This window comes from Epinephelus lanceolatus, chromosome 24 (genome assembly GCF_041903045.1).
Source record: "Epinephelus lanceolatus isolate andai-2023 chromosome 24, ASM4190304v1, whole genome shotgun sequence".
In the NCBI taxonomy this organism is placed as follows: domain Eukaryota; kingdom Metazoa; phylum Chordata; class Actinopteri; order Perciformes; family Serranidae; genus Epinephelus; species Epinephelus lanceolatus.
In genome coordinates, this window is record NC_135757.1 from 1,415,481 (window position 1) to 1,441,997 (window position 26,517).

At 42.8% G+C, this 26,517-nt stretch overlaps 1 protein-coding gene and 1 long non-coding RNA gene across 2 annotated transcripts; one reads left to right on the top strand and one right to left on the bottom strand.

Annotated features, from left to right (window-relative positions):
* Window positions 1-1,751: 1,751 nt before the first annotated feature.
* Window positions 1,752-25,971, bottom strand: LOC117249948 (formin-like protein 2). The gene is made up of 28 exons (XM_033615845.2): window positions 25,158-25,971; window positions 24,311-24,394; window positions 17,860-17,940; window positions 17,610-17,686; window positions 17,295-17,378; window positions 16,477-16,620; window positions 16,274-16,400; window positions 16,114-16,190; window positions 15,676-15,769; window positions 15,398-15,472; window positions 15,071-15,181; window positions 14,833-14,982; window positions 14,592-14,693; window positions 14,180-14,400; window positions 12,036-12,139; window positions 11,763-11,951; window positions 9,609-9,629; window positions 9,261-9,385; window positions 8,059-8,261; window positions 7,733-7,967; window positions 6,924-6,992; window positions 6,504-6,584; window positions 6,286-6,415; window positions 6,045-6,205; window positions 5,853-5,954; window positions 5,569-5,664; window positions 4,518-4,641; window positions 1,752-4,408 (listed from the first exon to the last, which is right to left on the bottom strand). The coding sequence occupies exons 1-28, from the start codon at window positions 25,272-25,274 to the stop codon at window positions 4,320-4,322; spliced, it is 3,273 nt and encodes a 1,090-aa protein (XP_033471736.1). The 5' UTR covers window positions 25,275-25,971; the 3' UTR covers window positions 1,752-4,319.
* Window positions 14,276-16,453, top strand: LOC144461897 (uncharacterized). The gene is made up of 3 exons (XR_013490479.1): window positions 14,276-14,415; window positions 14,585-14,715; window positions 16,335-16,453. It is a non-coding gene; the product is annotated as an uncharacterized LOC144461897 (long non-coding RNA).
* Window positions 25,972-26,517: the final 546 nt, after the last annotated feature.

Here is a 26,517-nt window from a genome sequence, read left to right on the forward strand (position 1 = left end):
TCAGTTTGTGTTGAAGATCTGTAGCTGAGGATCATGGGTAATGTAGTGAAACAGTCAATGTGAAATTACCTAAATGTAAAATGTTTCCCAGCAGTCTGTTTTCACTGCAGGAAATAACAGGTAAGGTTAACGATTATGACAACTTTATTTCATTCAGGTGAGCCCTGCTGACGTCCTCTTGTTGTAATTCAACCTTTTTTAGGCGGTATATTTTCGGGTTGTCCGTCCTGTTCTCGTGTATGCACTATGTCACCTTAAGAAAATTTCCTCAAATTTGGCACAAACGGGGCGCCCGCTAGCTCACCTGGTAGAGCAGACGCCCCATGTACAAACGCTGTGTCCTTGTCGCAGCGTCCGTAGGTTTGATTCCAACCCACGCCTTTTTTCTGCACGACATTCCCCCTCTCTTTCCCCCTTTCATGCTGTCCTATCAAATAAAGGGAAAAAGCCCCCAAAATATCTTAAAAAAATAAAATTGGCACAAACGTCCACTCGGGCTCAACGATGAACTGATTTATTTTTGGTGGTCAAAGGTCACCATGAACTTGAGTTTATCTCATTTTTGTGAACACGATATATCTGGAAGATCTTGTGGGAATAACCTCAAATTTGGCACAAATGTCCACTTGGACTATAGAATGAACTGATTAGATTTAAAGTCAAAGGTCACCTTGCATCTATCTCATTTTCACGGACGTTAGATCACAAGAACACCTTGAGGAAATTTCTCTCAACTTTGGCACAAACGGCCACTTAGTCTCAATGATGAACCTTTTCGTTTTTGGTGGTGAAAGGTCACTATGAACTTGCGTTCATCTTTTTTTCATGAACCAGATATTTCTGGAAGACCATGAGGGAATATCCACACATTTGGTACAAATGTCCACTTGGACTTAACAATGACCTGATTACAATTTGGTGGTTAAAGGTTACCATTAACCTGCATCTGTCTCATTCTCGTTAACTTAGTATCTCAAGAAGACCTTGAGAAAGGGCCTAAATTTGGCAAAAATGTCCACACAACTGTAGAAAGGTTAAGCTCAGTCTGACCTTGCCTGTCATATTCTCGTGAATGTCATATCTCAAGAGCGCCTTGAGGGATTTTCTTTTTCAAATTTGGCACAAATGTCCACTTTGACTCAAGCATGAACTCAATAGATTTCGGTGGTCATAGGTTAAGGTCACTATGACCTCACAGAACCAGTTCTCGGCCAAGAATTCGTATGCTAATTATGACAAAACTTAACATAAATGTCTAAAAAGATAAAACTAATGAAGTGATGACATTTTTTATCCGTCAAACCCACCAGACTCCATTTAAATAAAGAGACATTTTAGTGTGTATAGAGGCAGCATGTTTTCACATTGAACTGGGTGAATTACGGGTTAATTTCAAGGAAACCAGAGCTGGTTTGTTTGTGTCGACTTTCATTAACGCGTTTTTTAGAGTCTGGTGGGTTTGACGCCAGTGATTGGGGGGCTGGTTTTGGTTCTTTACTCTTTAACACAAAGCTCTATCTCTGTAGGGATCCTTCCCATAGTGGTGTCAGACACTCAGAACAACAATCTGAGCCTGTCAGTGACAAGAACAAACATTTTAAGAGGACAGACACTGACGACAGCTGCTCTTCCTCAGTACTGGACCACTTCAAAAAACTGTTGTGACATAAAAACATGGTAAAATAGGGTCAAGGTTGAAAAGTACTATTTAAAGTTAGAGTAGTACCGGCATTAAATTGACAGACGTCATGTAGACAGGGTGTGTTTTTTATTCACACCACCAAGTGCAGAATCACCAACAACCAACAAACACTAAACAGTACGAGCAACGCTAACCAGCTTTCTAGAAAATGTATGTACACGTAGAAAACTTTGTGCTGTTTCACTTTTTTTGTCTTGTTTCGACTTGGGGGGGGGGAGGGGGGGGGGTGGGGCGCAGGATTGTGATGATGTTGATGCAGGACTGCTGGAATGGACACAGCAGTGTTCAGACCTGCCTCTACACAGGTAAAGAGGGGCTGCTTTAAGTCTGTTCTGGGTTAGTCAGAGTATGTATGTCCAGCCTCACCAGCAGACTGACCTCACTTTCGCTGCTTCATGTTACAGACTGAAGAGTTTCGTCAGTAAATCAGGACTCAGGTCAGTTTATCGTCTGAAACATCGTCTCAGACTGCGTCTACGTTACAGGGAAGTCTGTTGAGTTCTTGAAGGGCAGACAGAGACGTGTTTTTCTTATTCTGTTGTCTTGGGCCACAGCGCCCCCTCACTGGTGACACATTTCAAAACACAACAAGACCAGAATTTGGCTTTTTGTAGCTCCGAGTTTCTTGAGGCAGGGTTTATTTTTCAGTCGATATTCCTGCTGGTGCGGCTCCAGAGCTACAGTGGCTGCAAAAGTGTGGGCACCCCTGTTCAAAACTTACTGTGAGTAGTTCAGCGTGTAGAAGATGAGCTGATCGTCAAAAGACGAGATTAAAAATGAAACATCCTATTTCTGAACGCACCATTCACATCATCTTCATCGTTTAAAACAAGACAACAGAACTTGCTAACTAGTGCTAGCTAATGTCTGTGGAGAATTGTTTTGCCTTCAGCTAAGCCCCGCCCACAAAAAAGCCATACTGTTTACTAACAGTAGAAAGGTCTATAAAGGGTACAGAACTTCATGCAAAGAACACCTGTCCAACTGTTAAACACGGGGGTGGATGGATCATGCTTCGGGCTTGTGTTGCAGCCAGTGGCACGGGGAACATTTCACAGGTAGAGCAAAGAATGGAGTCGGTTAAAGTCCAGCAAATTCTGGAAGCAAACATCACAGCATTTGTAAAAATGGCCTTAAACTGGTGGATTAATCCCTCTGGGTTGGGAGAGAGTTGGTGCGTCAAGCGAGGGAGTTTACGTATCTTGGGGTCTTGTTCACAGTGAGGGTAGAATGAAGCATGAGGTGGATCAGCGGTGTGGTGCGGCTTCTGCAGTGATGTGGGCGCTGCATCGGACTGTTGTGGTGAAGAGGGAGCTGAGCTGGAAGGCAAAGCTTTCTTTTTACTGGTCCCAACCCTCACCTATGGTCATGAGCTCCGTGTAGTAACCAAAAGAATGAGGTCATGGATACAAGCGGCCAAAGTGAGTTTCCAATGTGGGGTGTCTGGGCTCAGAGTTAGAGATAGGGTGAGGAGCTCAGAGCAGAGCCGCTGCTCCTCTGCGTCAAAAGGGGTCAATTGAGGTGGTTCAGGTATCTGATCAGGATCCTCCTGGCCGCCTCCCCATTAGAGGTGATCCAGGCACGTCGCACTGGTAGGAGCCCCCGGGGCAGACCCAGAACACACTGGAGGGATTTTATATCTCATCTAGCTTGGGAACACCTCGGGATCCTCCAGGAGGAGCTTGAAAGTGTTGCCGTGGACAGGGATGATGTCCCAGATAAGCAGATAAAATGGCTAAAAGGATGATTACCGCCTCAATGGACTATCACAAGAAGAGCAAGCTGAAGGTTTTGTCATGGCCCTCATAGTCCCCCGACCTAAACATTATTAAAAATCTGTGGATAGACCGAAAAGACCAATGTATGAAGACGGCCCAAAAATTGGCCCAGTTCATCTTCTACTTAACTGCTCACAGTAAATGAATTATTTTCCTGGTGTGCCCAAACTTTTGCAGGCCACTGTAACTAACAGGCTAACAGCGGGGCTTCAGAGGAAATGCGTTTTGAGGAAGGGTCAGGTTCAGGAAGGTGAGCCAGAGCCACAGATAACCAGAGTCTGGCAAAGGTTCTTGTGTTTGAGTGCTTCTTGCTGACACTGTTTCCTAACCCTTTAGAAAGGTGCCAGACTCTGTGTATACCTGGCTCTGGTAAGGCTAGTAAATACAGTAAAACACAGTAGAACACAACGTAGTGAAAGTAGTAGAACCCTGTACACGATCCAGTTAAAGAGACAGATTGAAGGAACCCAGAACAACCACAGGACCACAGACATGCTGACCCAGAACCAGGATTTTGGGTTCTGGTGTCACTTTAAATCCCAAAATTCCTGGATGGAGTTTGGTTTGACAGCGGTCAGAACAGAGCGGAACATTAGGGACAGGTCAGGGGTCAGAGGTCAGAGGTCAGGTGGTGTCTGGGAACCTGGTCTGTGCACAAACTGACCAATAAAGTAACATACAAAACATGATGTCATCAGTTCACATCAATCGATCAGAAATGTTCAAAGTGCTAATTGGTCCCATCGATTAGAAGTGGGCGTGGCCAGCTGAAGAAGACACCATCCTCCAACATGCTGACGTTTAAGCTCTCTTTACAATGTAATGTGTCTCTCTGTCCCTCAGTAGTGCTCCTCAGTGTGGGCGGGGTCACAGAAGAAGCGAGAGCTGCGTTTGGCGGATCGAGCCGTGAAGGGGACGGTCTTCAAAGCTGCAGGTGAGATAAAACCAAAATGGCCAATCAGACAGCAGACAGAGAACATGTGGTCTGATGTGTGTTTGTTCACCTGTGACAATGTGTTTTAGTGGTGTATATTTACCTGTGATAATGTCCTCTATGGCGCCATCCTTCCCTTCATAAACATGGCGACTGTCTTTGCCTTGACGTTTTCGGAGCTCGGTGAGCAGCTCCTGCTGCTGCCGCTTCCCCCTGTGGGAGGGAGACTGGAGGGGAGGAGGGGGATACATGGAGATCTTTAGAGATCACATAAACAGACATGAGAGCCATCAGGTGAGGCACCATGAGCCGTCACATCCCCAATGTGGAGAGTCAAGAGTATGTCACATTGAGAGTCAGGAGTACATCAGGTCGAGAATCAGGTGTACGTCACCTTGAGGGTCAGAAGTACATCAAGTTGAGAGTCAGGAGTTCGTCACCTTGAGACTTAAGAGTACGTCACCTTGAGAGTCAAAAGTTCGTCAAGTTGAGAGTCAGGAGTACATCACCTTGAAAGTCAGGAGTTTGTCAAGGTGAGAGTCAGGAGTACGTCAGGTCGAGAATCAGGTGTACATCACCTTGAGAGTCAGGAGTACAAGTTGAGAGTCAGGAGTTCATCAAAGTGAGAGTCAGGAGTTCATCAAGTTGAGAGTCAGGAGTACGTCACATTCAGAGTCAGGTGTACAAATTGAGAGTCAGGAGTTCGTCAAGGTGAGAGTCAGGAGTTCGTCAAGTTGAGAGTCAGGAGTTCGTCAAGATGAGAGTCAGGAGTTCGTCAAGATGAGAGTCAGGAGTTCGTCAAGGTGAGAGTCAGGAGTTCGTCAAGATGAGAGTCAGGAGTTCGTCAAGGTGAGAGTCAGGAGTTCGTCAAGGTGAGAGTCAGGAGTTCGTCAAGGTGAGAGTCAGGAGTTCGTCAAAGTGAGAGTCAGGAGTTCGTCACGGTGAGAGTCAGGAGTTCGTCACGGTGAGAGTCAGGAGTTCGTCAAGGTGAGAGTCAGGAGTTCGTCAAAGTGAGAGTCAGGAGTTCGTCACGGTGAGAGTCAGGAGTTCGTCAAGGTGAGAGTCAGGAGTTCGTCAAGGTGAGAGTCAGGAGTACGTCAAGTTGTTACTTTTACTCATTAAAACCAGTCAAAGGTCAGAAGTCACAGTCTCACCTTGGTCTCCTCCTCCTGCTGCTGCTCCTCCTGCTCCAGTTTCTCCAGTAACATTTGTTCCTGACGCCTCCTCTGCTCATTCTCCTCCTCCGCCAGCTGAGAACACACACATATGCAGAAACACACAAATTAAATACACAACAACCTGTTCCTTTGTCAAGCTGTGTGTTCTTTTAGGTCCTGCCCTCTGCCAGTAAGGCGTTAAGACTTGTTCCAAACATAAACCCTGTGGTCCTGTTGTAGGTGCGGCTTCCCTGTAGAGGAGGTGTGTCATGTTTACTCACCCTGTATGCTTTAATGAAACGGACGAAGATGGGGAAGAAGACGGACGGCGGCATTGTCTTTGAACTCTCCCCGAAAAATTTCACCACGTCCTCAAACGCATCCTGAAATGAACCCAAACAAAGTCATCAAACAAAGTGATTTGTTTACGGCGTAGCTAACGTAATGTGAATCAGAAACGGGTGGAGTCTCACCTGAGCAATGCGCGCGTCCTCCTGCAGCTTGTTGAGCCGTGACTCGTGCCTGCTGATGAAGTCTTTGAGTGTGGCGTTGTGCTGAACGCTGAACTCCCTCCAGGTGAGCTCCATGCCGCGCTGCAGATCCTTCACATCGGACAGCACGTTCTCCAGACTCACTGTGCACAGGTGGGGACACATGGGTAAGTGACGCAGAGTGGGAGGAGTCTGCAGCGCCCTGATTGGCTGACGGACTCACCTGCAGCAGCCTTGTCGACGTAGTGAAGCTCGTTGTAGAACAGAGACTTGGCGGGATACTTCTCTCTGACCACGTTGCTGATGTAATGAAGCAGTGTCTGTTTCCTGTCTGTCGACTTTGTCTCCAGCAGCTGAAACACAAACGCACACTGTAACGAGCTGCGATCAAACCTGAGGTACTGTCGTCATATAGGAACTGCGTGTGTGTGTGTGTGTTACCAGATCTAAACTCTGCAGCTTGAATCCGTACACAGCTCCTCTCTTACTGCTGTTCATGTAGTTCCCCAGAGCCAAGATGATCTACAACATCATCGTCATCATCAATAGGTACAGTTTCACGGACACTCACTCATACTCTCACGTATATACTTAATAACACTGCTCAAACACATGAAGGTCACAGTCCTAACAAGGAAGTCACAGACTGTCCAGGAGCTCACTGATGCCCTGATCCAGGCCAGGGAGGAGATCCCCCTGGACATTCTGTTCTCAACAAATTATACAGCGTACATCAGTAAAGATTTTCCACTTGAATAATTAGTTCAACAAGATTTGACGGATGATTTAAGTGTTCCTAATTTTTTGAGCAGTGTATAAACAGGTGATCATGAACACATTGATGTTTAACCTCAGACTGACCTCAAGGATCTTCTTGAGCTTCTGAGATGATTTTATAGAAACTGAAGCAGCGATGATGGCGTGGAGTTGCTGAGAGACAAGAGGACAACACAGTGAGACAGGTCACATCTGTCTGTCTGTGTGTACCTGTCTGTCGGTGTCTACCTGTCTGTCTCTACCCGTCTGTCTCTACCTGTCTGTCTCTACCAGTCTGTCTCTACCAGTCTGTCTCTACCTGTCTGTCTCTACCAGTCTGTCTCTACCTGTCTGTCTCTACCTGTCTGTCTGTGTCTACCAGTCTGTCTCTACCAGTCTGTCTCTACCTGTCTGTCTCTACCTGTCTGTCTTTACCTGTCTGTCTGTGTCTACCAGTCTGTCTCTACCAGTCTGTCTCTACCTGTCTGTCTCTACCTGTCTGTCTCTACCAGTCTGTCTCTACCTGTCTGTCTCTACCTGACTGTCTCTACCAGTCTGTCTCTACCTGACTGTCTCTACCAGTCTGTCTCTCCCAGTCTGTCTCTACCTGTCTGTCTCTCACTGTCTGTCTCTACCTGTCTGTCTCTACCTGACTGTCTTTACCCGTCTGTCTCTACCTGTCTGTCTCTACCAGTCTGTCTCTACCTGTCTGTCTCTACCTGAATGTCTCTACCAGTCTGTCTCTACCTGACTGTCTCTACCAGTCTGTCTCTCCCAGTCTGTCTCTACCTGTCTGTCTCTACCTGTCTGTCTCTACCTGACTGTCTTTACCCATCTGTCTCTACCTGTCTGTCTCTACCAGTCTGTCTCTACCAGTCTGTCTCTACCCATCTGTCTCTACCTGTCTGTCTTACCGGAGTTAACATCTGGACGTTGTCGGTGAAGTTGCCCATAAAGGTCATGATGGACATGCGCTGACTGAGTCTTTCAATGCGGCTGAACTGCATCATGAATCGGTCTTCGTCGCTCAGAGCCTCCAGAGGTTTTCTGTCCCTTTCGTACTGCCGTAGAAGTTTGACCTCGGCCTCTGTGGGCAGGAAACGCATCAGACACTCCACAAAATCAACCCGAACCGTCCGCAGGTCGAACCTGCAGAGACACAGAGTGACCTTTTACTGGTCGTTCCTGGTGGTGGTGATCACACCTTTGTCAGTGGTACTGGTGGTGCTGGTTGACATACATGTGGATGGCACGACAGATGACCTCTGACCCCTGACCAGCCTTCCTCAAAGTGATGGCCAGGTTTTTGGCTCTGTTGGCCTCCAGCAGAGACACTTTGGACGGAGCTTTCTGAGGAAGCTTCTGTCTGGACAGAGTCAGGTCCACCGCCGGACCCTGAGCCTTTGTCTTAAACAGCTCCTCAAACTCTTCCACATTCAGCTCCTGAGAGAGAAAGACGGAGACAGACAGACAGACAGACAGACAGACGGAGACAGAGATAGAGACAGACAGGGACAGATAGTTAAACAGTTCCTCAGACTCCTTCACAGTCAGGTGTTTTGGCACAAACGTCCATTTGGACTCAAGGATGATCTCATAGAATTTGGTCGCCAAAGATCAAGATCACTGTGACCTGGTTCATTGATACTCTTGAGCATAATATCCTTGAGGGATCAAGAACACTTTGAGGGAATTTCTTAAAAATTGGCACAATCGTCCACTTGGACTCAACAATGAACTGCTTAGATTTTGGTGGTTGTAGGTCAAAGGTCAAGATACTGTGATCTCTTCTTTCTCATCCTCATGAATACAATATCTCAAGAACACCTTGACGGAATGTCTTCAAATTCAGCACAAATGTCCACTTGGACTCAGAAATGAACTGGTAAGAATTTGGTTGTCAAAGGTCAAGGTCACTGTGACTTTGCATCTGTCTCACTGTTGTGAAGATGATATCCTAAGAAGGTTTTAAGTGAATTTCCTCAAAATTGGCACAAACGTCCAGTTTGATTGAGGAATAAATTGATTGGAGTTTGGTGGAAGTAGGTCAAAGGTCAAGGTCACTGTGACCTCATTCTTCTCATTCTAATGAATACAATTTTGCACAAACATCCACTTAGACTCAACAATGAACTGATTCAATCTTGGTAGTTGTTGGTCAAAAATCAAGGTCACTGTGACTACATTTGGCCCATTTTTGTGAATGCAGTATCTCAAGAACACCTTCAGGGAATTTCCACAGATTTGGAATAAATGTCCACTTGAACTCAAGAATGAGCTGATTAGATTTTGGTTGTCAAAGGTCAAGGTTGCTGTGACCTCTTCTTTCTCATTCTCATGAACGTGATGTCTCAAGAATACCTTGAGGAAATGTCTTCAAATTTGGCACAAACGTCCACTTGGACTCAATGATGAACTGACTAAAATGGGTGTTTGTGTCACCTGCAGGATGGCCTCGTCGTCGATGTCGTTGAAGACGGTCCCGTTGATCTGACTCGGCTTCAGGGCGACCCAGTTCAACACCGGCATCCTGAACTTAGTCTGGATCGGCTTCTTGATCTTCACAGCTGCACAGCAGCAACAGAGATTGGTGAGCAGGGAGAAAGGACTTCAGTTTCACTTTGAGATGGATCAAAGACTACAGGTGTGTTTTCACTCTGGGTTTTTACTGTGTGCAGAACATGGAGGGATGCAGCGGAATGGAGGAGGAGCTAAAGGAAGGATGGTGATGATGGTGATGATGATGGAGTAATGTGAAGATGTTTCAATGTAAAGTGTAAGTAAACGTACAGAATAACTTGAGAGGACCCTCTGTCAGCAAGGTGAGAGAAAAAACAACACATCAATATCATGAAACTCTGATTATATTACACATTTACAATGACAACTGAGAATCCTGGTTTCTGATTGGCTGGGAGGTTTGGATTCACCTTTAATAACACAGTGACCTCTGAAGACACTACAGGTGAGTGGGGTAAAGATTTTAACTGATATCACCATGAAACTTCCTCAGTTTCCAGAGCAGAAATCTTAACATTGGATAAAGTCAGGTTAAAAATTCTTGTTTCTCATATTAAAGTTAAATGTCTCAACAAAGTGAATTTTGGATATCTCTTTATATCACTCCATAAATCAGAAAATACTGCTAAAAGCCATAAAAAATCTATTTTTGCCAGGTTTTTATAGAATAAAAAGTTCTCTAAATCAGGTTGTGAATGCTACATAAATAAACCCCTCTGTAAAAACTTTTAGAACACAGACAGAAATAAAACTGGAAAATCTGATGAAAGTAAGTTCTACTGAAGTTGAGATTTTTGGCTCAGAGTTTTGAAAAAACAACCTTTCTAAACATTTTTAGACCAAAAATGAGACAATATGGTAAAATTTTTAATAGATATCACCATGAAACTTCCCCAGTTGAGTACTTAGAGTAGTCAATTATTTTTTCTAAAACAAGTTTTCTGAAATGTTATGTTTAAATATGCCAGTGATGTATAATCTAGTTAAATATGGGCTATTTGCTTGTTAAATTTCCAAAATGTAAATCTGAACGTTGGATAAAGTCAGCTTCAATATTCTTGTTTCACTTTGTTGAGATATGAGCGTAAAATTTTTAACAGAAGGAATTGTGGATATCTCTTTTAATCAGTCCATGGATCATAAAATACTGTACTTGCCATGTTTTTAGGAAAGAAAGTTCTATAAATCAGGCTGTGAATGATACGTAAACAAACCCCTCTGCAAAAATCTGCAGAATATACACGGGAATAAAATCGGAAGATTTGGTGCATGTAAGTGCTACTGAAGTTGGGATTTTTGGTTTTGAAAATGTATATGCATTGAATAATCCTAACACTTTTTAGACCAAAAATAATAGGGTCAAAATTTAAACTAACAGATATCACCATGAAACTTCCCTGTTGTTTACTGACATTTAGACAATTATTTTTTGTGATACATGTTTTCTGAAATTTTATGTTTAAAGATTGTCAACAGCCATAAAAAAAAGAAAGAAAATGTTATGTTTTTAGGAATAAAAAGTCCTATAAATCAAGCTGTGAATGATACATAAACAAACCCCTCTGTTTACACCCCCCCGAAAACCCTCAGAAAATAGATATGAATAAAAGTGGAAAATTTGATGTATATAATAATAATTCCACCATTTTTAGATGAGATAAAAATAATAGGGTAAACATTTCAACTGGCAGATATCACCATGAAACTTCCCCAGTTCCCAAGCAATCATTTTTTGTAATACAAGTTTTACATTTTATGTTTAAACATTTTTTGTGTAGAAAATCTGAACTAAAATAAACCTAGATATGTTTTTGGATGTTTTCTTCCACGCAGTCTAAAAGAAGAAATGCTATGGAGGCACACTACCCCAAAATCTGAAAATTGACCAGTGCATGACAAACATTTTTATCTGGGGTGTCTCGTTCGTTAGTTCAGATTCACCAAAGTCACACAATAACACAAATTAACTAAGTGATGAAGGCAGCGGTAGACCAACAGCTCCCGTGTTTTGTCAGTGGAGTCTGGCTTTAAAGGGAGCTGAGATTATCTTTCATTTTCCATTCAGTGTTTTATGGGAAAGCGCTGTCTGTGAAGTTCTGAGCGCTCGTCTTGATAAATCAGACTTGGATCAAACTGCAGGAGTTGTGTGAGAGTTTGTTGTGTTTTGCTATAGTTGTTAAATACAGTCCTCAGTGACTTCAATTTAATATGAATATTCCCCCTTTTTTGGATTCTTCATTCACCATGGAGGTGTGAGAGATAAACTTTTTCATAAATTCAACATAACGTGGTGAGTAACTGATATACAAATACATTTAGGGAGATGAAGTATTCTGTTATGTCACATTTTAAACGCTGGACTTCAAACGGAACATTGAATATTTTCCTCACCGCCTGTGAACACATCATTTCAGCCAGCCTCACCTGCGAGTCCAGAGTTAAAGATGACTGTGGGCGACCCCCCTGTACCTGGGAGAGGCGGGGCCACAGGGGGAGGAGGGGGGGGCATGGGGACAGAGGAGGAGAGCTCGCTGGTCCGACATGGAGGAGGAGGTGGAGGAGGGGGAGGAGGAGGAGCAGGGGGAGGAGGTGCAGGGTACGACCCGTTGGACACTTTAAAGACAAAGAGAAGAAAGAAAACAGGTCAGTGTCGTACTCAAAGTGGATCCTTCACTGTCTGGTGGAACTGAAACTCACCTGTGCCCGGCATCGGTGGTGGAGGAGGGGGTGGGGGAGGGGCCGGCATCCCTGGAGCTCCGCCCATCCCTGGTCCCATGCTGTGATAAGCTACGGTCTCAGGACTGTTGAAATCAATCAGGTAATCAATCAGAATCAATCATCGCACATTTAAAGAAACATTTTTTTCTTATTGGACACTGATATGTGGTAAATTGGATTTTTATAACTCAACCATGATCAAATTATAGAAATATGTTTGTAACTAACGCACAAAGCCCGACCCTCGTCAGAGGAACGTTATACTTAAAGCTACATTAATCATTTTTGGCCAGTTGGGGGTGACAGAACTCAACCTCTGAGATATTGTCCTGTTAGAGTCAGCCACCAGTTTTCCATGTACACATCCAGCAGATGCAGTGCAACATGATCATCACATTAACTGTGTGTAGCTGTGTTTATTTTTTATAGTGTTAATAATAATGACTTATGGGGTTCCTCTGTGTTCTATTCTTGGTCCTCTATAATTTATTCTTTTACAGTGTTAACACTGACTGTAGAAAAAAAATTATAATTATAATTATTATTTATAATTTATTCTGTTACTGTGTTAATAATAACTAATGGGGTTCCTCAGGGTTCCTTCCTCGATCCTTTATAATTTTTGTGATAAAACTGACTTTAGGGGTCTTTCGAAGTTCTCTTCTTGGTCCTTTATAATCTGTTCCTTTACTGCGTTAATAGTGACATCTGGGGTTCTCCAAGGTTTTGATCTAGGTCCTTTATAATGTATTCCTGCTTACTTCACATTCAGCAGACACAGAGCAACGTGATCTTCACATTTACAGTGTTAATTGTGACATGGGGTTCCTCAGGGTTCTGTTCTCGGTCCTTATTAATGTATTCACCGGTTTTAGAATCACTACACTGGATCCCCGTGTGTTTTAGGATTGATTTTAAGGTCCTTTTAATTGTTTTTAAATGTCTTAATGGTCTTGCCCCTTCTTATCTTTCTAACCTGTTTTTATCTTATGCAACCCTCGTTGACCCTGAGGTCCTCCGGCACCGGCCTAATTTTTACTAATGTAGTCTTACTTTTAGTCTGTTAGATAACTTAGATACTATTTATTATTTTTTAGATACTATATTATTAATATTTTATGTTATTTATTATAGTTCTTAACTCCAGTGTTTCCTCAGTGGGAGCCGTCTGCACCGGGGGGCGGCCGCTGGTTCTGGCTGCTGTGGCGCTGGCTTGGGGTCCGCTCTCCCCTGGTGGGGTAGCGGGTTCAGACCATCACCTTTTGGCAGTTATGCTGGGCTCTTCCCCTGCCTGGGCCGGGATGCGGGTTCCTGTTGGCGGCCGGATTGCCGGGGGCGCTGGTTTCCTCCCGATGTGGACAGCTCCATGTGATGGTGTTTCCTCTCTGGTTCTTCCGTGCTCGGCCTTATTTTTCCTTCTTATTTTTCTTTTATTTTTCTTCTTATTTTAAATGTATTCTATTACAGTGTTAATAATGACATTTGGGGTTCTCCAGGGTTTTGTTCTTGGTCCTTCATAATTAGGGGCCTGGCAGGCAGTCCTGCACAGGACCGTCTTGTTTTCCTGCTCATTTTTTCTTCTTCTTCTTCTTCTTCTTTTACATACATACACATTCAGCAAACAGAGAGTGACATGATCTTCACATTTACAGTGTTAATTGTGTCATGGGGTTCTTCAGGATTCTAGTCTCGGTCCTTCATAATACTTCTTTTACAGTCTTTGGAATGCCTTGGGGGGTTCCTCTGGGTATTCCTCTGGTTATTATTTTTTTACAGTGGTAATGATGACTTTAGGAGTTCCTCAGGGCTCTGTTCTCAGTCCTTTATTATGTTTTCTTTAATGTTGTTTATAATGACTTGGGGGGTCTCCTAGGTTCTGTTCTTGATTCTTTATAATTTAAAATGTATTATATTACTGTGTTTATAATGACTAATGAGGTTCCTCTTTGTTCTGTTTTTGGTCCTTTACAGGTTATACTTTAGTCTTAATACTGACATATGGTGTTCCTCGGGGTTCTGTTCTAGGTCCTCTAGATTTTATATACCGCTGCATATTTCACGTCCACTCTGGTTCTGGTCTAGATTATTGTAGCTTGAGTCTCTAACTGTGGGGCGTGTCTCACCTGGGGGACAGGTTAGGACAAGGTGGAGGTGACGGGGAGGCGGAGTCAGCCACTCCCCCATCACCCTCTCCTCTCTGGGGTTGAGGAGCTCCAGGTCCTCCTGCCTGCTGGGCCTCCTGAGCCTGGCGTTCCAGACGGCTCTGACGTCGGATTGTCTGGTCCTTTTCCCGAACCATCCGCCTCAAAGTGTGCACCTGAGAGTTGGTGCTTGCGTACACCTCCTGCACAGGTAACAGGTAAAGAATTAAAGTGACGGTACTATATTTCAGGAGTTCTTTTCTTTTTCTGGTTCACTGATCAAGTTTAGAAACAGAAATGTAGAATGCCTTTCACATTAGCATCGTCATACACCACAGTTTCTGTATCTATAGTGACCAAATGTTCCTGTGGTTTCCATGACAACAGCACTCACCCGGATGTGGTCCAGTTCCTTATTGGTTTGCATCAGCTGTTTCTCCAGTTCGACAATCTTCAGCATTGCTTCATTCTCCACGTCTAGGAGACGCTCTGACATCTGAGGACCCAAACAAGGACAGGTCAGTACGACACGTTTCTCTCTGTCTGTCTTTCATCGCTTCGTTAGGAGTGTCCAGCACACACCCGACGTCTGAAAACAGGAAGAGACAGGTTAGTCCTGCACCTGTCCATCTTACCGTGCCCAGGCTCTCCTCCAGCTCCTCCACTCGTTCCAGGGCCGCAGTTTTGGTCTCGGCATCCTCCAGCAGCGTCCCGACATCAAACACGTTGTCCAGATATGCCTGGATCTGAACCTGCAGCCTGTCGCTCTCCGTGTGCTTCAGCCTCTGAAGTGAGACACGTACAGAGACAGGCGTGTTGTTAATCAATAGCCCTCTTGTGATTGGCTGAGAGACGATCATGTGACCATGTTACCTCCAGGTGTTCGTCCAGGTTGAGCTTGGTGAAGTCATACTGCAGATGGACTCTGAAATTCATGTCCTCCACCGAGTGAACCACGATGTTAATGAACTGCATGCAGGCCACCTGACAACCGTTACCATGGCGACAACAACACAAACACATTTTTCGTTAGCAACTGTTTTTTAACTGGATGATGTAACCATAATTAAACTGGAATCCCAGGTGAGTTCATGTAAGAACCCTGAAGGTGTGTGGAGGTGTGGGGTTCCTCAGGGTTCAGTTCTCGGTCCTCTATAATTTAGATCATTTGACTTTAAAGATAAAATAAACCCTTCGTACCAAAAAGTCGATGTTGTCGTCCTCGTTCTTAAAATGTTCCATCAGCTTCTCGAAACGCATCGACTCTGAACACACCTGCAACAAATCAATCAATCAATCAGTCAATCAACGAGCTGGTGAACCAACCAATCAACTGACACTTTGTCTCATTTGTTCCGTTGTCCTATCGGAGTCAAGAGTTTGTGACTGTGATTGACAGGTGACCTGTCCAGGTAAACCCCGCCCCTCACACTGTGTCAGCTGGGATTAGTGTGTGTGTGTGTGTGTGTGTTGTTTACAGTTTTGAAGTTGTCGAAGGCTGACAGAATAATCTCATGTCCTCCTCTGACCAAACACACTGCCGCCAATAACTCCAACACCAGAGCCTTCGTTCTGACGAAGACAGGGAAACGGGTCATCAGACAGGCAGGCAGAGAAACAGTTAATGAAGTTTAAATCTTTAATTGCAACTTTAAACAAAAAGCTCATTAATTGTATTTTAACTTCATTCAGAAAACGTATCTTTGTTTTCAACACAAACAACAGGCTGTAGTTTAATCTATGCTGTGTAGTTTTTAGTCGTAGTTTGCAATTTTTCAGTTAAAGCTTGTAGTTTTCTTAGTCGTTATTTGGGTTTTCCACTTGTTGTTTATGGTTTTCCAGTAGTAGTTTTTGTTGTTGGTATATTTTCTGTTGTAGTTTGTAGTTAGCTCTCTGTATGTATTTGAATTACTGACCTGGGGTTCCTGTTGTTGAGGCTGAGGGCGATTTCGTTGACAGCGTGAGGATGTGACATCACCATGTTGAATCCGTACTGAGGAAGAGGAGGACACAGATGAAGCTTGGTCACCACATTCAAACTGCTCTGTGTCTTCAGATGAAGAGTTACAGTGTTACCTGGTAGTTCATGATGGCTCTCAGACACATGACACAAACGTGAACGTCATCTTTCTTACAGACGAGTCGCGAGTTCTTCAGAGTGCGACGACTAGGCAGAGTGTTGGAGCGAGTCACCATTGCCGAGCTGCAAACACACAAACGTCATCAGAGAGGACGTCTTCACCTGCTGAGTTCACCTGCACTGTTCTTACGTTTGTTACCTGATGGAGTGTCGGGCTGCTCGGGGTACGGACGAGGACGGGGAGGGGAGGCTGCAGTCGCCATGGAGATCCTCTATGGACCGACTCCAGGGAGAATCTATGGACGAGACCTCACCTCCTGCCTCCGACTGCTCGCCATCAAACCTGAACACAAATATCGACCTGTCGCTAACTACAATAATTCAGTTTCTCTTCGTCACAAACAGCAGTCTGTAGTTTTATCTGCAGTTTTTAATATTAGCAATATTTATACTGAAATATAAACACTTTTTTTACTCTGGCAACAGTATGATGTCACTGTATGACATATTTCTTTATGGATATCTGCTTACGCCTACGCTGCTACATGTAGCTACATGCTAATGACGGGCAAACACGTAAACTTGGTTGCCGATGTTGTACATTTCTGCCATTTTCCGATCGTATTCCTGTTGGAACATGGCCGGTTCTGTTTAGAGGATTACTTGGTGATTTCTCACAGTAGAAACCTTAGCTGCAAGTACACTGCTACATGTAGCTACATGTTAACGTCAGGGATGCATGTTGTAGCTTTCTTCCACGTTTGGGATCATATTCCTGCTGGAACATGTACAGTTGTCTTTAGAAACTTTTGTGGGGGATTGTTTTACAGTAGAAAGTGTTGCCCTTCTTTGTGCAGAGACGCCGAGATATGAAAACCAGACAGAGGTGTTCCAGCACAGAAAATATGAGGGAAATAAAGTTTTGTTGTTTTTTAACATTAAAGTCTTTTGCAGAAACCTTAACAACATGTACCTTATTATATTTAATGACTTTAATATGTGTTTGTTCAGACTTACGTGACGGCGTACTGAGCGAAGGACAAATACTCGACCAGAACATCCAGACCTCGATTCTCCTCATTCAGGAACTCTCTGACCCACCTACAGACACACAGGCCGACGTTCATCAACCAGAAGCTATTCAATGTATAAACAGAACATGCTACTGTACATTATATATATATTTATATATGAACATTTTACTGATTTGTTCAACACTTTGTGACCTCGCACATTCATTAACAAATGAGTGAATTAGTACAGTATGATCCAGGAGACAGAGTTGCAGAGAGACAGGTGGTCAGACAGACAGATATTCAGATTGACAGGTACCCAATGTGGTTTGTACGAAGAGAAATCTCGAGTTCTCTGAGCATTTGAGTCGACTCCTGAACTCTTCTTCTGAACTTCTGTGGACAGACGGACAGACGTACAGACTGGTTAATAAACTTAAATGACAATAATTATCTAGTAACAATAATAATGTTAAACTTTAAACAGGCAGAAAAAAAGAACAGAACAACATGTCATTTTGACACCATCACTGTTGTACACCAGCTACAGACTCCATTTCCCACCTCACCTTGCGTGTGACGGCCGGGTCAAGGAAGCCCCTCAGTTTCTGGATGTAGGTGTGTGGAGGGTTCTTCACCTGAAACCTCTCCTGCATCAAACACACACAAACAATGTGACTGGATGACATCACATACGAAACCCCGCCCACCAACAAAACCTGTGTCTGCCTCTCCAGGAAAAAATACGGCAATCAGGTTCGTTCAGGATCAGCAGTCTTTAGGCGATATTAGAATATATATTATTAATTTATGATTTAGTGAAAAGTGATGAGAATTCACCCTGGACAGGTCGCCAGACTATCACAGGATTCACCAATTAATTAATTAACCTGCATGAAACCCACGCTGACACAGGGAGAACATGCAAACTCCCTACATAAGGGCCCCCCCACCCCAAGGTGTGAAACCCCCACCTCAGGTTTGAAGTTGTTTTCAGTTGTCATTTGTAGTTGTTTAGTTGAAAATTGTATTTTTCCAATTGTCGGTTGTAGTTTTCAAATTACAGTTTTTAGTTTATCAGTTGCAGTTTCAAACCCTTGTGATGTGATGTGAGGTGACAATGCCAGTTTCATAGAAAAAAACAAACAAACAACAAACAGACAAACAAAATCACCTGTACACTGGCGACAACCTGACCCGATTCACACTGCAGTTCTGGTGGTAGATACAGTGTAGTTCTGTAGCATTAATATTGTAGCTCTAGTAGTAGTAATATTGTAGTTCTAGTAGTATTAATATTGTAGTTCTAGTAGTAATATTGTAGTTCTAGTAGTATTAATATTGTAGTTCTGTAGTAGTAATATTGTAGTTCTGTAGCATTAATATTGTAGCTCTAGTAGTAGTAATATTGTAGTTTTAGTAGTATTGATATTGTAGTTCTGTAGTAGTAATATTGTAGTTCTAGTAGTAATATTGTAGTTCTGTAGTAATAATATTGTAGTTCTAGTAGTAATATTGTAGTTCTAGTAGTAGTAATATTGTAGTTCTGTAGTAATAATATTGTAGTTCTAGTAATAATATTGTAGTTCTAGTCGTAGTCATATTGTAGTTCTAGTAGTAGTAATATTGTAGTTCTACTCGTAGTCGTATTGTAGTTCTAGTAGTAGTAATATTGTAGTTCTAATCGTAGTCGTATTGTAGTTCTAGTAGTAGCAATATTGTAGTTCTAGTCGTAGTCGTATTGTAGTTCTGTAGTAGTAATATTGTAGTTCTAGTAGTAGTAATATTGTAATTCTAGTAGTAGTAATATTGTAGTTCTGTAGCATTAATATTGTAGCTCTAGTAGTAGTAATATTGTAGTTCTAGTAGTAGTAATATTGTAGTTCTGTAGCATTAATATTGTAGCTCTAGTAGTAGTAATATTGTAGTTCTAGTAGTACTGATATTGTAGTTCTGTAGTAGTAATATTGTAATTCTAGTAGTAATATTGTAGTTCTACTCGTAGTCGTATTGTAGTTCTAGTAGTAGTAATATTGTAGTTCTAGTAGTAATATTGTAGTTATAGTTGTAGTAATATTGTAGTTCTAGTCGTAGTCGTATTGTAGTTCTGTAGGAGTAATATTGTAGTTCTAGTAGTAGTAATATTGTAATTCTAGTAGTAATATTGTAGTTCTAGTCGTAGTCGTATTGTAGTTCTAGTAGTAATAATATTAGAGTTCTATTCGTAGTCGTATTGTAGTTCTGTAGTAGTAATATTGTAGTTCTAGTCGTAGTCGTATTGTAGTTCTGTAGTAGTAATATTGTAGTTCTAGTAGTACTAATATTGTAATTCTAGTAGTAATATTGTAGTTCTGTAGTAGTAATATTGTACTTCTAGTCGTAGTAATATTGTAGTTCTAGTAGTAATATTGTAGTTCTAGTAGTAGTAATATTGTAGTTCTGTAGTAGTAATATTGTAGTTCTAGTAGTAGTCATATTGTAGTTCTAGTCGTAGTCATATTGTAGTTCTGTAGTAATAATATTGTAGTTCTAGTAGGAGTAATATTGTAGTTCTGTAGTAGTAATTTTGTAGTTCTAGTAGTAGTCTTATTGTAGTTCTAGTAGTAGTAATATTGTAGTTCTGTGGTAGTAATATTGTAGTTCTAGTAGTAATATTGTAGTTCTAGTTGTAGTAATATTGTAGTTCTTGTAGTATAAGTATTGTAGTTCTAGTAGTAGTATTGTAGTTCTAGTAGTAATATTGTAGTTCTAGTAGTAGTAATATTGTAGTTCTTGTAGTAGAAGTATTGTAGTTCTAGTAGTAGTATTGTAGTTCTAGTAGTAGTAATATTGTAGTTCTAGTCGTAGAAGTATTGTAGTTCTAGTCGTAGTAGTATTGTAGTTCCAGTACAAACACCAGTATACTGGTGACAATCTGACCTGATCCAAGCTGTAGTTCTGGTGCTGATATAGTGTAGTTCTAGGCAGCGGCGGACTTAACATTAGGCAAAACTAGGCGGTTGCCTGGGGCCCCAAGTTTCTGCATTTATGGTTAATCTAGTTTTTTCTTATTTGTAAACATAATGTATGTTTTTCATTAAAATCCTTACGCTAAAATGCCAGCAGGATGCTTATTGCACTATATGTGTCTCGGGGCCCCCCCTTCAGTCCCCACTACATTGGACTAGTCCATCTTACTGCGCATGTGCCGAAAGGATTCAGGAAGACAGCAGCAAAACAAACAGCTTGGCGCGGAGAAGAGAAGAGGAGAGAAGAAGAAGACAACGACGAAGGTGAGAGAAATGAAAAGAAGTTACCCCTGCGGAGCTGAGAAAAGGAGAAAGAAGGAGGAAATTGACAACGACGACGTCAACATCTGTTCAGGAGTGTCTGACGTGTGGAGATCGAGATGAACAACCAGTGAGTAACGTTATCAAAACTGTCCAAAGGGTACATTTATTCTATATTGGTAAGTATTCCTTTACGTTATGCATTCAAAACATTACACAGTATGTAAGTAAATTATTAACAACTACTCACTCTGCATTAAAATGATCCCTGTCAGTGTCATAGCTTTGTATTAATATCGCTTTAATGCATGTTATAATTTACTGCTGTAGACGTTTAAGGTTGAGCTAATTCTTAAATGAATTTATATACGGTTTAAGCAGTTGTCATATATTTAGCAAAACAGCCTGTTTTCAGCTTTGTCATGATGCATTTTCCTGCTGGTCCAAAGGGTTTTTTAAGAGTTTTGGCTTAAGTCACCCCACAAAGGAAGACTCTTTCAGTTTATCACAAATATTAGCATTAAATCATCATCATTTGGGGGTGCATGGTTTTCACTGGGCAGGAAGGGTTTGAAAATAAATGTAACCTGCAACGTAAAGAATGCATAAAGCTGTCAGACAAATGTAGTGGAGTAGAAAGTGCAGTGTTTGAGATACAGTGGAGTGGACATATGCATGAAATCCTCAAATTTCTACTTTAGTACAGTACTTGAGTAAATGTATTTAGTTACATTACACCACTGGGTACAAGCCTTATACTGTGTTTTGTGTGTGTTTGTTTTCAGAAGGAGACAGGGACGGGCTGTGACAGCATCCAGCCAGGCTTTGAGGATGATGTTGAGTAAAAGGACAGAAGAAGAAAGAAAAGGGGAGAGGAAGACACTGAGAAAAAGGGACAGGAAGAGAGAGGGACAAAAGGTAAAAAATAATATATGTGTATTCTGTTAAAATGTATGTATCTCTATAATTGACCTGTTGTTGTTATTTTGTGTGTTATCTTCTCATTTCAGCACCACAACAATAAAAGGATCAAGAAAAGGATGTGGAGGGCCCCATGCCTGTCTTCGCCTTGGGCCCCAAAATGACTTAATCCGCCCCTGGTTCTAGGAGTAGTAGTGCAGTTCTAGTAGCAGTATTGTGGTTCTAGTAGTAGATGGTCTGCAGCTCTAGAGGTAGTATTGTAGATTTGCTCGTAGATATGTTGTGGTTTTTGTAGTAGATAGTCTGCAGTTCTAGTGGTAGTATACTGTAATTATAGTAGTAGTGTTGTAGTTTTACTAGTAGTAGTAGTAGTACCGTAGCTCTACTAGTAGAAATATTGTAGTATTCTAGTGGTAGTATTGTAGTTCCAGTACAAACAAAAACACCAGTATAGTGGTGACAACCTGACTCAAGCTGTCGTTCTGGTGGTTGATATAGTGTAGCATTAGGAGTAGTAGTATCGTGCTTATCGTAGCAGTATTGTGGTTCTAGACGTAGATCTAATTTAGTTCTCGTAGTAGTGCTGTAGTTGTTGTTTGTTGCTTAAACCTAACCATGTGCATGTGTTGCCTAAGCCTAACCTGTATGCATCCGTCAGCCGAAATTGCCTGTGAAAATGGAGGTGTTTTTCGAAAAGACACAATGCCTTCAAAAGGTGTAAGTCGACACGGCGTCCAAGAACATCAACAACATTCACACCCAGGATCCCTAGCACATCATATGTAGACGTTAAAAGTACACAGACCATGCGCCAGTATGTGACGAGTGCAGAGTGAGAATGTGTTGCTTGGTACCTGGTAGCCCTGGCATAACCCATGTGAGGCCCACTTGAGTAAACCCACCCATGTGGGCAATTGGCATGTGGCCAATATGGAACCCATGGACAATCTCATATGGGGCCCACTACCCACAGGGGCCCCACAAACAAATGCTGGCTGAATAACATTGATTATCTTATAACAATGCAATGTTCAGCTGGGAAACTTTGGGTCCTGGCACACTCCACCCGCCCAAACACCATCACAGACCAAATATTCCTCCTCATGGCAACAGCACTCCTCGATGGCAGCTGCCCCCCAGCAGAGCAATGCACCATACCACATCACAAAAACTATTCAGGAATGGCACAAAGAACATAACAAAGATCTCAAGATGTCAACCTGGCCTCTGAATTCTCCAGATCCTAATCTGATCGAGCATCAGTGGCACGTACCAGTATGCCGCCTGGTAGCCCACAGGACTAAAAGGATCCTCTGCCATCGCCTTGGTACCAGACACCACAGGACACCCCAGAGACCCTGTGTCTGTGCCTCAACAGCTTTGACCCAAGAAGGCTCCACTGTGGATCAGGGGTACCTCTGGGGTACCGACATGCTCTATGAATGCTTGATCAGATTGGCATCTGGGAATTCGAGGTTTCCAGGTTGATGCCCTGAGGTCTATGTCACATTTCTCGGGCCATTCCTGAACAGTTTTTATGATATGGCACAATACACTGCCTTGCTAGGGGGCCATTGCCTTCCGGGAGTGCCTCTGTCATGAAGTGGGGTACTTGGTTTATAACAGTGTTTGGGTGGGTAGTGCATGAAATGGCCTCCATGTTTATGGATGGAACATGGACCAAATAAAAAACTCCAGTGTTTGTTTAAGTTGTCATTCTTCTAATAAGTTTGGTTTTAATCCGTTCTTTGGCTTGAAATTGGTCGGACCTGAGTATGGGCGGGAACTCGATACCGCAGAGATCACTACTGTGCAGACTCTGGCTCCTAATTACGTCATCAGCGCAAGATGGCAGCAGTTGTATCTGGGATATTAGCGGAGACGTGTTGTCCATCTTCATTTACTGTCACTGGTACGAATTCTCATTTGTAAAACCACCCAAACCACCTGGTGGTCCCTGGGGGTCTGGGGGTCTGGGGTATCCCGCCTTGACTTTGTAGAAGTAACATTAAAGTAGCACTTAAGTATTAATTAAATATAACTGCGGTATATCTACAAACACTCAGTGGCCACTTTGTACCAGGTTGGACCTGCTTTTTAATACTTGGTGTCACAGACTCAACAAGGTGCTGAAACATTCCTCAGAGATGTTGGTCCATATTGACATGATGACATCACACAGTTGATCCATGATGAGAATCTCCCGTTCCAGCACATCCCAAAGGTGCTCTATTGGACTGAGATCTGGTGACTGTGGAGGCCATTGGAGTACAGTGAACTCATTGTCATGTTTGAGATGATGTGAGCTTTGTGACATGGTGCGTTATCCTGCTGGAAGTAGCCATCAGAAGATGGTAGCGTCAGAATTTGGCATAAACGACATGGAAGCATGGATCCATCCTGCCTTGTATCAACGCTTCAGGCTGCTGCTGGTGGTGTAATGGTGTGGGGGAGATTTTCTTAGTACCAACTGAGCATGGCCCTAGAGATGGTTGTGCTGAAAATCCCAGTAAATACTCAGAGCAGCTCGTCCGGCACCAACAACCATGCCACGTTCAAAGTCACTTCAATCACCTTTCTTCATCATTCTGATGCTCCGTTTGAACTTCAGCAGCTCGTCTTCACCATGTCTACATGACTAAATGTTAATGAGCTGCTGACACCTGATTGGCTGATTGGCTGATTGCGTTGACGAGCAGTTAAGAGGCGTACGTAATGAAGTCGCCAGTGAGTGTATACAGCAGGATGTCTAATAGGTCTATGACCTCTGTGAGGCTGCTTCCTCAGTTAGGAACTGATTCAAACTTTAAACTTTATTAGCACCACCCACCTGGTCACAGATCAGCTCCCACTTCTTGTCGTTGTCGTAGGAACGCAGCAGACGCACCTTGTCCGGAGGCAGGTTCATTGAATTCTGAAAGACACAGAAGTTAAATTTAAAACCATTTAATGAATGATTAGAGTTTATAAAGTTTATCTTTCACCCTGAATATTAATTGTTACTGAGGGCCATCACACTGCCTCCACCCTAAAACCCCGATGTCTGCAAAACACCATAATGTTATAATCATAATGTCATAAGAGCGGGTCGTCCAATTGGAAGATCTTATATCGGATTGGTTCGATCCTGGGCTCCTCCGATCTGCAAGTCAAGGCATCCTTGAGCAAGATACTGAATCCCCACTTGCTCCTGATGGCTGTTCCATTGGTGTGTGTGTTAAAAACTGAGTGGAGGCACCTTGTATGGTCGCCTCAGCCACCAGTGTGTGAAATGTGTGAATGTGACCAAAGTGGCCAAATGACTAGAAAGGGGCCACACAAGTGCAGGTCACTTTACATTTGCAACCATAAAAATAAATAAAATAATAAATGCAATAAGAAAATTAAACATTTTTAAATAAAATAGAAAAAGTAATTAAAATAATAAAATTATGACAAAATAAAAAAATAATTAAACATTAATAAAAAAAATAAAGAAATAAATAATAAATATCAAAAATAATAAAAAAAATATCAAGAAATAATAAACATCAGCTCATAGATCGATACATTGATTCACAGCAGCTCATATCACACATCAGACAGGAAGTGGAATTTAAAGCCTGAGGTTGCATGAACATGTGTGACACACACTGTGTATCATGTATGTACCCAATGTGTGTGTGTGTGTGTATTACCAGTGCGATGGAGAACCTCTCCTCCAGCTCGGCCGGGTCGGGCATCGGGAGTCGGACCGGAGCGGCTCTGGACCGGATCACCGCCAGCTGGCTCTCCATGCTCTCCGCGTTCCCCATAACACACACCGGACCACGAACACACACACACCGAACACACCCACCTGCAACAACACACACTCAGCACACACACAACAGCAGCAGCAGCAGCGGGAACATGTGGTCGGCCATCACACAGGGAACAGAGACGGGCGGTGGAGGCGGCGAAGGCCTGTCTCTGTCTCCTGTCTGTCGCCCTGTGTCTGTCTGTCTCCCGTCAGACGGTGAGGACCGAGTCCCTCCACCTCCGGCCTGTCTGTCTGTCTCTGTCTCCGTGTCTCTTTGTCTACCGTCCTCTCCGCCGCCGCCGCCGCTGATGATGATGAGGAGGAGGAGCAGGAGGATGGTGCTGATGCTGATCCAGATGAAGCTCGGCCGCCGTGTGTGTGTGTGTGTGTGTGTGTGTGTGTGTGTGTGTGAGAGAGTGTGTGTGAGTGTTGATATGAAATGCGTGCTGTGTGTGAGCGCGTGTCGCAGATGAGCCGGTTAATCCTCCCCCTCTCCTCCCCCACATGAAGAAAGAGACAGACTCGGCCTCCCCCTCTTTGTCCCTCTGCCTCCTCAGACAATGAGCCTGCTGCTGCCACAGGCCCCGCCCACCACACACACACACACACACACACACACTCACACAAAAAAAATTAATGAATAAAAATATAAATATACATAGTTATTATGGTGATCCTCCAAAGTAACGCGTTACTCTGAAGTACTCCAGTACTCTGTGATACTCAGTAGCTGAAGTACTTCAGTACTCTGTTATACTCAGTAGTTAAAGTACTCCAGTACTCTGTGATACTCAGTAGTTAAAATACTTAAATACTCTCTGATACTCAGTAGTTAAAGTACTTCAGTACTCTGTTATACTCAGTAGTTAAAGTACTCCAGTACTATGTGATACTCAGTAGCTAAAGTACTTCAGTACTCTGTGATACTCAGTAGTTAAAGTACTTCATTACTCTGTTATACTCAGTAGTTAAAGTACTTCAGTATTCTGTTATACTCAGTAGTTAAAGTACTTCATTACTCTGTTATACTCAGTAGCTAAAGTACTTCATTACTCTGTTATACTCAGTAGTTAAAGTACTTCAGTATTCTGTTATACTCAGTAGTTAAAGTACTCCATTACTCTGTTATACTCAGTAGTTAAAGTACTTCATTACTCTGTTATACTCAGTAGCTAAAGTACTTCAGTACTCTGTGATACTCAGTAGTTAAAGTACTTCAGTACTCTGTTATACTCAGTAGCTAAAGTACTTCAGTA

Coding starts and splice junctions, on each gene's coding strand:
- LOC117249948 (XM_033615845.2), bottom strand. CDS start 25,274: ATGGGGAACGCGGAGAGCATGGAGAGCCAGCTGGCGGTGATCCGGTCC. Junction 15,770..16,113: donor CTCAACAACAGGAACCCCAG/GTCAGTAATTCA, acceptor TGTCTTCGTCAG/AACGAAGGCTCTGGTGTTGG. Junction 8,262..9,260: donor ACGACGAGGCCATCCTGCAG/GTGACACAAACA, acceptor TTTCTCTCTCAG/GAGCTGAATGTGGAAGAGTT.